A 13764-nucleotide genomic window follows, 5' to 3' on the forward strand; every position below is an offset into this window, starting at 1 on the left:
AAAACAAAACAAAACAAAACAAAACAAAACACCTTGGGAGGTCTGAGTCAACAGCATGCAATGTAACTCCCCCTAGAGCAGAGATATATTTTGTGAAAAGTTAATTACAAAACAAATCTAAGGAACATGATTAACAGAATGAGAGACGCTTACATAAAAATGACAAACACAAACATGGCAAAGCACGGGTTTTTACCTAAGGGCGTCAGCACCATATTTATGGATGACTGAAAGTGGATCTGGATAATTCTTTTTTCGTTTGCTCATTTTCTGGCCATCACTTGAAAAACAAAAGGGAGATGCCAGTAAGTCAATGCCCCAGGTATTTTTATAGTTACAGATTATTTTCAATTGGAACACAAATGCAAACGGCATACAGCCAACATTAAGGTACAGCTATAAAGTTGTCTGTCAGTATCGGTAAGCTTCTTTTTTAAATACTGTGTTGAGTCAATGGAAAAGCTTCAGGAGATGAAGGTAGGAAGACATTATAGTGTAATAGTTAAAAATTCAGGCTAGGCATTTACCTCAGAGAAACAGTGACAAAACCTGTAACAAAGTTCACAAGTTTTTTTTTTTAATATATCTTTATTGATTTCAGAGAGAGGAAAGGAGAGAGGGAGACAGAGAGAGCGATAGAGAGACACAGAAACATCAATGATGAGAGAGTTATTGATCGGCTGCCTCCTGCATGCCCCCGACTGGGGATCGGGCCCACAACCCTGGAATGTTCCCTGATCGGGAATCGAACCCCGATCGCCTGGATTCTAGGTTGATGCTCAAGCACTGAGCTACGCCCGGCCAGGCAAATTTCACAGTTTTATTCATTGTCAGCAAACACTGGAAACAACCCAATGTCCTTGAGCAGGTGAAGAGTCAAACTCTGGGTCTCCCACAGCGCAGGCCATAGCTTGGCAAAGAGAAGGAAGGAACCACAGGAGCACAGGCACCAAGGAACCTCCAGGGAGTGACACTGAGCAAGAAAAGCCAATCTCAGAAAGTTACATTTGATTTGATTCTATTTACATAACATACTTGAAATGGCACGATTTCAGAGATGGACAGATTAGGGGGGAACTGCTGGAGGGTGAGGGCGTGGCCATACAAGGGCAGCAGGGTGAGGGCGTGGCCATACAAGGGCAGCAGAGGGACCTTGTGTGGTTCAGAGGGCCCAGGTTCTTGACTGTGCTGCTGGATACAGGAATCTACCTGTGATCAAGCTGTATGCAACTAAATACACACAGCAAATCAGTGCACATAAAACCGGGGACGTCTGAGTAAGACTGGTGGATTGTATCAACGTCCTGGTTGTGATCACATATTATAGTTGGGGGAAGGAAACTTGACAAAGTCAAAAGGGGTCTCCGTTATTTTTCACAGCTGCATGCAAATCTACAATTCAATAAAAATTTCAATTTAAAAAAGCATAGCCCCCGGCAGGGCATGGCTCAGCGGTTGAGCATCAACCTAGGATCCAGGCGATTGGGGTTCGATTCCCGGTCAGGGCACATGCCCGGGTTGCAGGCTCGATCCCCAGTCGGGGGTGTGCAGGAGGCAGCCGATCAATGACTCTCATCATTGATGTTTCTCTCTCTCTCTCTCCCTCTCCTTTCCTCTCTCTGAAATCAATAAAGATATATTAAAAAATAAAATAAAATAAAAAAGCATAGCCTACACAGCCAGACTGCCCGGGTACTTGAGTTTACCACTTATTTACTGTGTGACTTTGGGAAAGTTACTTACTTTTTCTATACCTCAATTCCTCAAATGTCAAAACAGGGTAATTAAAGAATCCATCTCACATAGTTCTGGGGATTAAGTATGTGAGGATGTGTAAATGCTCACAACTGGGCCTACTGCCATCCTCCCTCATGGCACATAATCTATGTAAACATTTTTAGTTTCTTATTTTTATGTTTTACTTTTAAAAACTTGAGGAAGTAGAAGGAAAGGAAGACTAGGAATCCCATACAATACTAAAAACCTCTATAACCAGTAATTTCCTCTAGTTAAAAAGACAATAAAAATCTATTTTAATGGACCAGTGATTAAATAAGAGCTATAAGCAAAATAACTTTATAAAATTCTAAACCAACAAATGACATTTTATCACACAAAGTATCCCAGCAAAGACCCCCTTCCACCTGCTCCATGAGGCTTATCTCTAAACCCAGCCCTTCTTCCTAGGACAGAGAGGAACGGGAGACCCGCTGAAAGGATGGAAACATGCGCAGGACAGGTACTGGATGAAAAGGAAGAGCAGCAAGAAGTACAAAACGCAGAGAAGAAAAAAATAGTAGGAACAGAGCTGGGGTGTTCCTAAATTCCTCTATTCACAAAGAATGGTTAGGGGAACAAAAACTTGTTATTACACAAAGGAGTGCACCTGCCTTGCAAGGACGAGCCCGTTCACAATCACATTCCTGAAAGGTGGTTGTCCAAAGAGAGCTGTGGCCAGCACCAGCAGAGTGTAAAACCTGAAAACAAAAAACAAAGAAATAGTAAAAAAACAAAACAAGAACTGGAAAAGAACTCCAGCACAGAAAAAAACTATATTTACTTGTTGAACCGAATTTCTTTTGGATCTGTTACACTTCTTGGTAATTACTTTAAGCAAAGGTTCTTAATTCTTGGGGACATATTAAATCATGTGAGGATCACTGAAAAATTACACACAGGACCCCTGCAGACTGATCATACTACAGCTTCTGATTAGAAAACAAACTGCTTTATTTAAAGCAAATGAAGGCCTAGAGCCAGGTGCTGACTCCAGTTGAGGACAGTACCATCGCCCTCCCAGGAAAGCCAGTTGGACAGCTACAAGGTAGAGCAGGTCAGAGATGGGTGGTCTTTCAGGACCTCACAAAAACACAAAACTGAATATCAAGAGATGTATGTTACCTTTAGTACAGGGTCATATGGAACAGTCTTATGATCAAAAAAAAAAAAAAAAAAAAAAGCAAAAACCATTCTCATCCAAAAGTCTAAAGAAAGACTACAGAAGCAGAAAAAGCTTTTATTCTGTCAGATCTCACAGGCATCTTCTATTTGCTTTATAGCTTACTCCCTGAAGAACTGCACCACATCCCTGTAAGCTGTGCCAACAAGTGAGGCTCTTGTTGTCACCTCCAACCTGATTCTGCACTCCAAGACCATCACAGGACATGAACTGATGAGGTTGGGGACCAGATCCCGTGACTAACATGAACACCTGACCAGACATCCCTTCCCTAAGGTATGCCAGAAGGACCCTGGGACGGAGAAGAGGCAGCCCACACTTGAGGAAAAGGGAGGGAGGCAGTGTGCCACACGGGAACCCATGAAAAGACTGTTAACAGTTGCCAGATGCTATCATTCCTCAGAAAAACTCCCTAGGAATAGCAGTTTTTGCCTGGTAGCTGTTTCTATAGGTAAATGGACTGGAAACTAAAAACAGCACTTTCTGAAACATTAGGCTGGAATTTAATCTGATTGTGATGACTACTGCAATTTGTAAAAGCTAAGGACATCAACATTCCTTAAACACTTCTGTAAAAATACTAATGAAAGTATAATTAGAGCCCAGCCAGGTGTGGCTCAGTGGTTGATTGTTGACCTAGGATCCGGGAGATCGAGGTTCGGTTCCTGGTCAGGGCACATGCCCGGGGTTGAGGGCTCGATCTCCAATGACTCTCTCATCATTGGTGTTTCTATCTCTCTCTCCCTCTCCTTTCCTCTCTCTAAAATCAATAAAGATATATATATATGTATGTATATGTACATATATATATATATAAAAAAGTATAATTAGAACCTGGGCCAACCAATCTCATCCACAAAAAGAAAGCAACTAACCTTCTTATAATTAAGAGGAGAAGGGTACTACTTTAAATAAAGTACCACATAAAATCAATGCCAAAACCCTCTCCCCATTTTGTAAAAATCTAGATTTTTTAGAATGTTAATTTTGTAAGGCTAGCCTAACATCTAAGCACATTTCTAAGCATCCCTCTTTGCATTTGTAGTGCCCCACCCATTATCGTATACGTAAATACTGATTACACACTGCAACAAATGATTTGAAGTAAAGAAGCTATGACCACATATCAAATGTTTATCACTTAAATTCCCAGTGAAACAAATCTGTCCACTTCAAGATGTCAGTGCAATCACTGAAACTAAAACTACAGCCCTCCTGTATGAGAGAGGTGCCTCCTCCAAAGACACTAAGGCTTGCTTGGTGGTGGGCAGGAGCCTCTCTCACTTGACACATCTTTCCAGCACAGAGCTGATCAATACCAAGTGTTCTGTAAAACAGCTAAATCAAATCAAATCAATATAACACTTGAAAGAACAAGGAACATACCATCCTCTGGTTTGGTCAATGCCTTCGGCAATGAAGTCTGCGGGAAATGCATCTTCAAACCCCTTCTTATTTTCAAACGGGTAATGAACTTGGGCGTAGGGCATGCTGCCACTCTCAAACCAGCAGTCAAACACTTCAGGGATGCGGCGCAGCAGCCCCTTCCCACAGCGCGAAGGAATGGTAAGACTGTCAATGCTAATAAACAAAAAATTAGCCGTTTCCATCAATTTCAAAGCACAAAAGAACTTGCAGTTTAATTGCCAGTAGGAAACACAATCTCCTGACAAGCTCTTCATAGGCATCTATGAAGAGAAACATCGGCAATTATCACAGGATTTCAGAGAGCACCAGGAGCGCTCAACCTAGGTTATACACCAGAGTCTCCTAACATCTAACTCAAGGACAGAAGCCACCCTTCCACATTATGAAACGTGTCATCAAGAACAACGCAAACAGTGTTTGATTTTTATATGCAGCTCTGTGATCTGCTACAGAGACCGTGTCTTAACAGGCTAAGACCTAGCTCAATGCTCTGAATGATAGAACTGACACGAATCAATCATTTAGATACTGACCTCTCTCTGTGGAGATCTGAGATCTTTGCTCCTGACAGTTCTTCAAGTTCTGCCATTGACCCAATGCATACTATCTGTCAAAACAAAGTTAAAAAGCAGGAGTGCCTCAGAGGCAAAGATCACAGAGTTTATTTCTGTAACATTGGTATTCAATTTTAGAAACCTTTGATCTTCAGGACAGTCATCAACAACGTGGCTTACCCTCACAAGAGACTGTACAGGTCACTGTCTGAAGAGGTGAGCAGACTTCACTTTCTTGCTACCTACCCCAATATCAGAGGGAGGCCCTACATAGAGATTTTAAACATTCACAGCCATCATCTCAACAAGTATTTCTAGAGGGTTTACTATGTCAAAATCTCTTCCAAAAGTAACCAGCAGAAATGAAATGCCTAGACTATTAGTCTAAAGCATCTTAGTTGCTTCCTGGCACTTGAATTTGGTTAAGTTGGAATCTTATGAAGTAAAATCTGGAACTAAATTATTGTGCTGAATCAAAATAGTCCTATTGCAAGATGTCAGAATTATGTCCAGGTACAGAGGGTGAGAGATGGGCCTAGCTGAGGTACTCACAACAGGAGCTGCTGTGGTTTCTCACCCAGAGGTTATCTGCTACCTACTAAGCACCCACGGTCTCCTTCCCTGTCCTCACTGGTCAGTCCTGAAAAGCCTCTGATTCAGCTGCGCTGGAAATTTGCTGAGGTCCCTGGGCTGCTGTGGCTCACGACTGCTCTAATACTCTCAGCTTTCAGTGATGGACAGAAAGTAGCACCAGGGAATACATCTAAAGTCCTACATATGTATTTACACAGACATACCCTCACACACACCATCACTGGTTTTGTAGGTTAAAGGTGGTCTGCAATGCTTCGGTAACTTTTTTCAGTCTTCTTTTTTTATTGCTGTAAATTGGCTTTAACATGCTATGGCTTAGTGCAGGATATGGAGTCTGTTCTGTCTATCAGTAACTCACAAGAAGAAACCGAGATATGAGCTACACAAATAATTTAATGTGTGGGCTCTCTGAGAAAAATACAAATTGCATTCTCCACTTTTACACAGAGGAAAATGGTTAAAAACTGCAGTAAAGTACAAATAAATTTAAAACCCTAAAAACATTCTCATTTATGTCATGATTATAGGAATGAGAGAAAAAATGATGAAATAAGGGGAAAGGAGAAAAGAAAGAAACCATATTCTTTTATCCCAAATTCAGATGGAACAAACAAAGGGCCTCAACTAAAATCAACACACAAAAACACCGCCAGTCTCACCTCCTCAAAGTCCTCGCTGACCCACAGTGGAATGGGGGTGCCCCAGTATCTGTTTCTGGAAACTGCCCAGTCACGTGCATCTTTCAGCCAATTTCCAAACCGCTTTTCTCGTACAAACTCTGGAACCCTGGATAAACAGGTCAGACATCCAATCACCTCAGAACATTACTGAGTAAATTTGTGAATGACATCTGCATAGGCCTTTGCATAAGGCTTTGTAGACCACACACTCTGGAAATGCGGAGCTTTCTCCCGGAAGGTGGTTTTCTGCATGGGCAGCAAGATGGTTCCCAGTGGCTACATCTGCTGTGAATTTGCCCCAGTGAAGACGGTCTTTAATTCAGGAAACCTCACAGCACCCATGCTTCCCTATCTTGGAGGATATGCTCCCCAACTAGAGGACTGCTATAGTCCTCTAAACAGTCACTATGATACTAGCTAGCCTGGTCCCACTGTTTAGTTTCTGGTTCATCCATACAATAGCGCTTTAACTGTCACTCACTAGGTGCAGGCTCCCAATCACCTAGAAAATAAGAGTCCGAACAGGTAGGTTATTGGTAGCTGTCTTTCCAGGCTCATGTGCACATGGTATGAGAGGATCCAGCAATGAGGCAAGTTCCTTAAATTCGGCCTCTCACCTCACTGCCTTTGCTATGCTAGTACCACTCCTCCTCCTCTGTGATAACCTTCACCTAGCAGAACTCGTATCAGCCACCCCTCCTCCAAGTTTCTATTGCCTCAGATTGATAAATGGATCCCTACCCTTCGAGGTTAAGCTTTGCAGGAAAACTTCCCCAGACTGAGTTAGGGTACCCTAGGCTTCCGAACATCCTGTGGTCCCGTCCTGTATCATAAATGCCAGTTAATAGGCCTGCACCTCCCACAAGACCCCTGTACTAATATTCCATACCCAGCATATCACACATTAGAACTAAAGAGCTTCCTAGGTATAAAAATGAAAAAACAAAACAAAAAAAGAGCTTTTACTTGAGTTATCAGTCACTTTGCTAGAAAAAGTAGAAAGCTATGGCCACTTCCTTTTACTGCTCTGAGGTGCTCCCCATTCTTCCAAAATCAAATGCAGTTTTTAAGTTCTTATGGGAAATAAAAACAAACAGTGATTACACTCCAAACTCTTACTGAAAAATATTCTTCTGCAATACACAGATTCAGTCTTATTTCATTTCTGTGACAGGTTAAAGTTAACACCTCTCTGCGATCAGATCCTAGCTCCAAGCTTCTGTCCGCACGCACAGTGCTTATCCACGAAGCCAGCATGAACAAGACATAATCACCATCAAGGAATCAACCAGTATCAAATGTTGCACAGCTTATCCTGAACGGCATGTGCCTCAACTGCACGAGTCCACTTATATGCAAATTTTTTCAAGTGACCTGTGCAGTTCAAACCTGGGATATTCAAGGGTCAACTCCAAAGTTGGGAATCCACAGATGTGGAGAGTCGACTATAGTAACACATGGATTTTTGACTACGCAGAGGTTGGTGCCTCTAACCCCTGTGTTGTTCAAGGGTCAACTGTCATTATAAATGGCTTTTGTAAGTATATCCAAAAATAAACCTTTACCCTGAAAATGACTATTATTTAAGGCTAACAAGCTCTGAGAGGACAGCCAGGTGTTTCGGACACTCCATTTTGTCAACTGAATGAACAGCAGTCTCACTTCCACTGGGCTTAAAACAGACTAATCTATATGCCTCATAGTAAAAAAATGCTACTTTGTTACATTTTATTTAAATTGTGTTGTGTTTCTAAAAAGAAATAAAAAGAGGTATTACAATATATAATAAAAAGTGGCTATTAAAATTATTTTAACTTGGGGAAGTGTAAACCAATACTTATTAACTATATGACAAAGGATATAATGAAGACACACATCTTACTGCTCACCAGTAACACAGGTCATTGTTCCTCAGCAGCTGGTCTACCATGTGCTCGACCCGCACAAACCAGCTAGGCACCGCTTTGTAAATGAGGGGTGTGTCCGACCTAGGGAAGCAGAATGGAGGTGACTGGTGAGACGGAGGTGTGCAGGCACCCAGGGTAACAGCCTTCAGTGTCTTACTGATGATATACATGTGTGTATATATACATCTGTATCTATATACACCTTTGCCCCTGGTCCCCAGCACAGAGCTTCTGAAACCCGTGTAACTTGCTGGGTGACAGGGGTGTCTTCTGCTCTAGCGCGGTGCTCCATGGGCTCCTGGGCGGGCTGGTCCCTGGAGACCAACCCAACAGCTAGGGGTTCTCAGCCACTTCTCTCCGTCCTCCCAAGGAGGGCGATGGTCTTACACTCAGCTGATCACGGTCACGACCTTGTGTGAAGCCTAGAACCCCAAAAGTGCAGGCTGTGTGAGTTTCCAGGTTGGTGAGCACATCCACGGGAGGATGCACCCCAACTCTATGGGACAGATGCTCCTGTGTGGAGGACCCCAGACCTCTCCCTCTGTATGTAGTCATCTGGCTTTTCACCTGTATCTTTTGACAAATGTGTTTCCTGGAGTTCTGTGAGCCCAGCTAGCAAATTAATTGAACCCACCCATGGAGGGGACAGTTGGAACCTCTGATCTAAAGCCAGTCTATCAGGGGCCAACCTGGGTTTGTGACTGGTATCTAAAGTGTGTGTGCGCGTGCGGCAGCCTTCTGGGGTTAATCTGTGGGACCTGATGCTACCTCCAGGTAGACAGTGTCAGAACTGAATTAAATTGTAGGACACCCAGCTGGCGTCACAGAGAATTGCTTGGGAAAAAACCCTCCACACTATTGGTGACTGAAGTGTTTTATGTAAGATGTAAAGAAGACCACAGGATAAAGAAACACACTAGGGAAGAACTGGGTTTTCTTTATAGCTGATGTCTATATTTCTCACACAACTCCTGAGAAAAGAAATAACTGTATGCATTCATAAAATTCTCCTTTAAACAAGAAGGCAGTTTCCAAACCCAGACTCTAAGAAATACAAATGAGATGGAAACCACAAATTGATGGAACGGGCACAAACATTAAGTGTACACACAAATCTAAAGCTCTAGCTAAAACAGTATTTTCTCCTCACCTCCAGCAGAAAGGATAGCTATGAGTGAAGGTGCTGGCAACAAGAAGTCGGCCTTGTTCCTTCAGAGTCCTGATGATATTTTTGTCAGCATCCTGTTAAAAAAAATTAAATTTTAGCCACGGAAATATCCCTCAGTACTTAGTAATACAATATAACTGAGTATATTATTACTAACACCTGGTGTTAATACTTTTACTGTGAGTAAAAGGCACAAATAACAAATGTATTATAAAAATACTTCATCCACCCGGCCAGCATGGCTCAATGGTTAAGCATCGACCTAGGATCCAGGAGATCTGAGTTTGAGTCCTAGTCAGGGCACAGGCTCGATCCCCAGTAGGGGGCATGCAGGAGGCAGCCAATCAATGACTCATCACTGATGTTTCTGTCTCCCTCTCTCCCTCTCCCTTCCTCTCTCTGAAATCAAAAAAGACATATTAAAAAAAAAAAAAAAAAGCAATGTTTAAAAAAAATAAAACTTCATCCATATTTTAGCCACCATATAACTTCATGCACTTTTTAAGTATATTCCGTATCATTAAGGTACTGTAGTTTACAATCAGCACTGATTACTCTAAGGTCACAAAGCTGCTTCATGAGTCACGTCAGAGCCCAGCTTTTCTAATTCCTATGCTTGAAACTACAGCATACTTTCCCTGAAGATACTAGACTTCTGGAATGCAGCTGATAATACTCGTCTATCTTTTCTGATTTTATGCTGAAACAAAACAGAATCGACTTCCTAGAAAAAAAATCCTGGGTGTGGAAGCTATTTGGTAAAAACGAATTAATGAAAACACTATGATGAAATGATACCCTCTTATGCCCCTACAGTCACAGACCTTCACATACTGTCCCATGAAATCTGTCACTTCTGCTGTGAAACAGCCTGAAGCATCCACAGGGCACACAGGGACAGAATCTTTCTGAATGATGTTGAAGTCCATACAGACCCGATAATCATCCTGGGGGAAAGGGGAAAGGAGAAAGGGGAGAGGGAGGGAAGAATAAAACAGTTTTAACTGCGTGTGGGAGGCAAGAGAGGATTGTATGAGGAGGGAGGTTTACAGGAGAATTTTTCAGTATTCTGATATATAAACGCAATTGACTATAATTATCCTCTTGACTGAAGTTAATTCAACAACCACACAGAGAACAGAGCCTTACAGCTGGACAGGGGATTAGATCACCTAGCCCAGTATAACCAACCATTATTTCACAGATCCGTACTGATATCAAGAGTATCTCTCCACTCAGTGAGATGACATGTGAGTGTATTAAAATCAAATTTGACTTATAACACCAACATGTACGTACATACATGTATCACCAAAGGAGGTACGTACCTGGCATGACCTATTTAGTACTGCATGCTTGACATGCATATGGATTTGCATCCTGTCAAGGGGCACATAAGAAATCACAACACTGAGCGTAGCTTACCTAGATTACCCACAGTGCTTAAGGAATACATTTTCAGTAGCATTAATTAGAGCAAACTCCTATATAATGCTAGGTGAGACAGCGCTCTGAACATTCCGCTACTTAGCTCATTTAATCTTCACTACTGTGAAGGCAGGCTGCTGGCGCACTAGGTTTTAACTATGCGCTTCTTTTGCAAAAACCAGCAACTATCCCCATTTTAACAGATGAGGAAGCTGTGGCACAAACAAATCACTCACCTGCAAAGTGGCAATGCTCATGTTCAAAACCAAACAGCCTGTCCTGTCTCTGGAGTCCAAAGTCTTTACTGCTGTGCTATGTTGCCCAAATCTAGAAGGGATTATCTTACGCTAGATAGAGAAACCACACTCTGGTTTGACTCTAAGACAAGATGGAAAGCCAGTATGTTCCCACCTGGGCCTGTGTTTAACTCTCTCTGTTCTGAGGGGCTGCCTGGTGTGATACAACATGTGGGTACCTGCCCATAAAGGAAGACCCCAAACGCACCTGCACAACAGACAGGACAAGCCCTGAAGCCCAGCAATTTGAAGTATTTAGAGGAGCAGACACAGTCCCACCCACTTCAACTGGCTAAGAGCTGCATTCCTGTACGGAGCCAGAAAGACAGGTCACCGTCATGTAGAAGTATGACTTTGCAGAGATCACACAGCCTATCAGTTGGCAACATGCCACAAGGGAGGGTTCTCAGGAAATTTCTACCAAATGGTGTTTAAAAGCTGCAGTTCAAAGATCTGATTTTCTATAACATTAACATGCCTGCCATTCAGGACAGATATATGAGGTATCACTGTAATAAATAACAAATAATCATGTTTTGAAAGAAAAACCTAAACTACAATTCAAAATCATTAAGTTATCTTTTTATTATTTAGTATTAGTGGAGGAATCATACCAGTTAACCCTAAAACCGCCATGAATTAACTGAAATTTGACTAGTTCCTACAACTGTTAGTATTATCAAGATTGCTTCCAACCAATTTACTTTTTCCATTTTAAATAATTACAGTTGACGTACATTATTATATTCATTTCAAGTGTATACCCAGTGATTAGACATTACACAACTGATCATCCTGGTAAATCTTGCACCCACCTGACACCTTACATAGTTACTAGGATATTACTGACTACATTCCCTATGCTCTACTTTATACCCCCCGTGACTATTCAGTAGCTATCAATTTGTACTTCTTAATCCCTTCACCTTTTAAACACCTCTCTCAACCCCACTCCCATCTGGCAACTACCAAAATGTTCTATCTATGAGTCTGTTTCTGTTCATTTTTATACTTTTTTCAACTAGGTTTTCAATTTCTTGCTACCCATCTTCTCCTTCTGCACACATCAGTACACTTGAAGTTGTTCCAGACTGTTCCTACACGGTCCTCATTTTTGGGGGGATTAATTTTTCTTTTTGCTGCTCTGGTTGGGAGTTTTTTGCTTCCTTATATCCCAAATTGCTGTTTTGATTCTTGGTTTCATCTACTCTACTGTTGATTCCATGTTAATTACTCTTTATTTCAGTTAGTGTCTCCTTCACTTCTGACTGGCCCTTTTTTATGTTGATGAGGTTCGCACTAAAGTCAGGGAGCTTCCTGATGACGTGTTTGACTCTGCATCTGGTAGTTTGCTCGCCTCTGTTCTGTTTAGTTCTTTTTCTGGAGTTTTGTTCTGTTCTTTTGTTTGGGACATGTTTGTCTCCTCAGTTTGGTTTCCTCCGTGTTTTTTCTATGTATTAGGCAGAGCTGCTATGTCTCTCAGGCTTGGCAGACTGGCCTCATGTAGTAGATGTCCTGCAGGGTTCGGTGGCGCAGCTCTTCTGATCCCCCAAGCCAGGCGCGAGGGCGAGGTGTGCTCCCAGGGTGGGCTGTGAACATTCTCCTCTTGCACTTGAGCCTTGATTGATGCTGGCACGCCAATGGGAGGGATTTACTCACAGGACAATTAACTGCAAAGACTGGCTGTGACCACTGAGCACCGACCTCCAACCACCATGAAGCATCAGCTATGCAGGGGCCCACCCCTCAGATCAGGACTTACTTCAATGTGGCTCTGCTGCCTGCTGAGTCTGCCCTTGAGTGTGTCACTTGAGGTGGTTGGGTGGTGATGCTTCCAGTGGTCTGAAGGTGTCCACTGGATGCACTGGTTCTGGGGCCTCCAAGGAGGTGCGAACCAAGGTCAGCCTCTGCCTGTGTTTTGCCCTAGGCCACCTGGCATGAGCTATAAAGCAATCTGCAGATGGCTGCTACTTGTGCTGGGCTTGGAGGTGCCCAGGTGAGGCCAAGCTGCGAACCAAGGCAGACTACTGCTAGTCCCAGGCCTGGGTCCACTTGTGAGAGTTATGGGGCACCCTGAGGCCACAGACTGCTTGTTTGAGAAATTTTAGGACTATCTGAAGCATGAGCCAAGACAGGTCATTGGTATGAAAAAGCCAGTGGAAACAGTTTGGGTAGGCCCAAACACTGAGTGGGGCAGGGCCAAACAGTGACAGCCAAGTTGAGGGAGTCTCAGATATGGTGCCTACCTGCAGGATCTGTGCAGAGGAGAGCTCAGGAAAGGAACAATGGCCTCTGCCAGCTGTTCTGTCTCTGAAAAAGCTGCCCCCATAGCTCTCACCTTGATGCCGAGTGTATGTCTTTGGTGTCTTTCAAGCTTCTGGCCCAGTGTTGGAGCTCAGAGTGAGTGAGTCTGAGTAAGTCTCTGTATGGGTTCTTTAAAAGGAACACCTGGGCCTGGCTGGGCATAGCTCAGCATTTGAGCATCCACTTAGGATCCAGGTGATCAGGGTTCGATTCCCGGTCAGGGCACATGCCCAGCTTGCAGGCTCGATCAATGACTCTCTCTCTCTTTTTTAAAATATATCTTTATTGATTTCAGAGAGAGGAAAGGAGAGGGAGAGAAACAGGAACATCAATGATGAGAGAGTCATCATTGAGCCCGCAACGCGGTCATGTGCCCTGACCGGGAATCGAACCCTGATTGCCTGGATCCTAGGTCGATGCTCAACCGCTGAGCCACGCCCGGCCAG

General features: G+C 43.0%; 1 protein-coding gene across 3 annotated transcripts in view; it reads right to left on the reverse strand.

Moving 5' to 3' along the window:
* The window catches only part of IARS1 (isoleucyl-tRNA synthetase 1), a 94128-nt gene that overhangs the window by 44020 nt on the left and 36344 nt on the right, over positions 1-13764 (reverse strand). For all 3 annotated transcript variants that reach the window (XM_081152210.1, XM_081152212.1, XM_081152211.1), the window contains exons 11-18: positions 10115-10237; positions 9273-9364; positions 8105-8203; positions 6195-6321; positions 4921-4994; positions 4346-4540; positions 2391-2477; positions 197-280 (exon numbers count right to left, since the gene is read on the reverse strand). In XM_081152210.1, coding sequence (XP_081008336.1) covers positions 197-280; positions 2391-2477; positions 4346-4540; positions 4921-4994; positions 6195-6321; positions 8105-8203; positions 9273-9364; positions 10115-10237 — 881 coding nt within the window. The remainder of the gene's footprint in view (positions 1-196; positions 281-2390; positions 2478-4345; positions 4541-4920; positions 4995-6194; positions 6322-8104; positions 8204-9272; positions 9365-10114; positions 10238-13764) is intronic.

This window comes from Miniopterus schreibersii (genome assembly GCF_964146895.1).
Source record: "Miniopterus schreibersii genome assembly, chromosome: 11".
Classification (NCBI taxonomy): domain Eukaryota; kingdom Metazoa; phylum Chordata; class Mammalia; order Chiroptera; family Miniopteridae; genus Miniopterus; species Miniopterus schreibersii.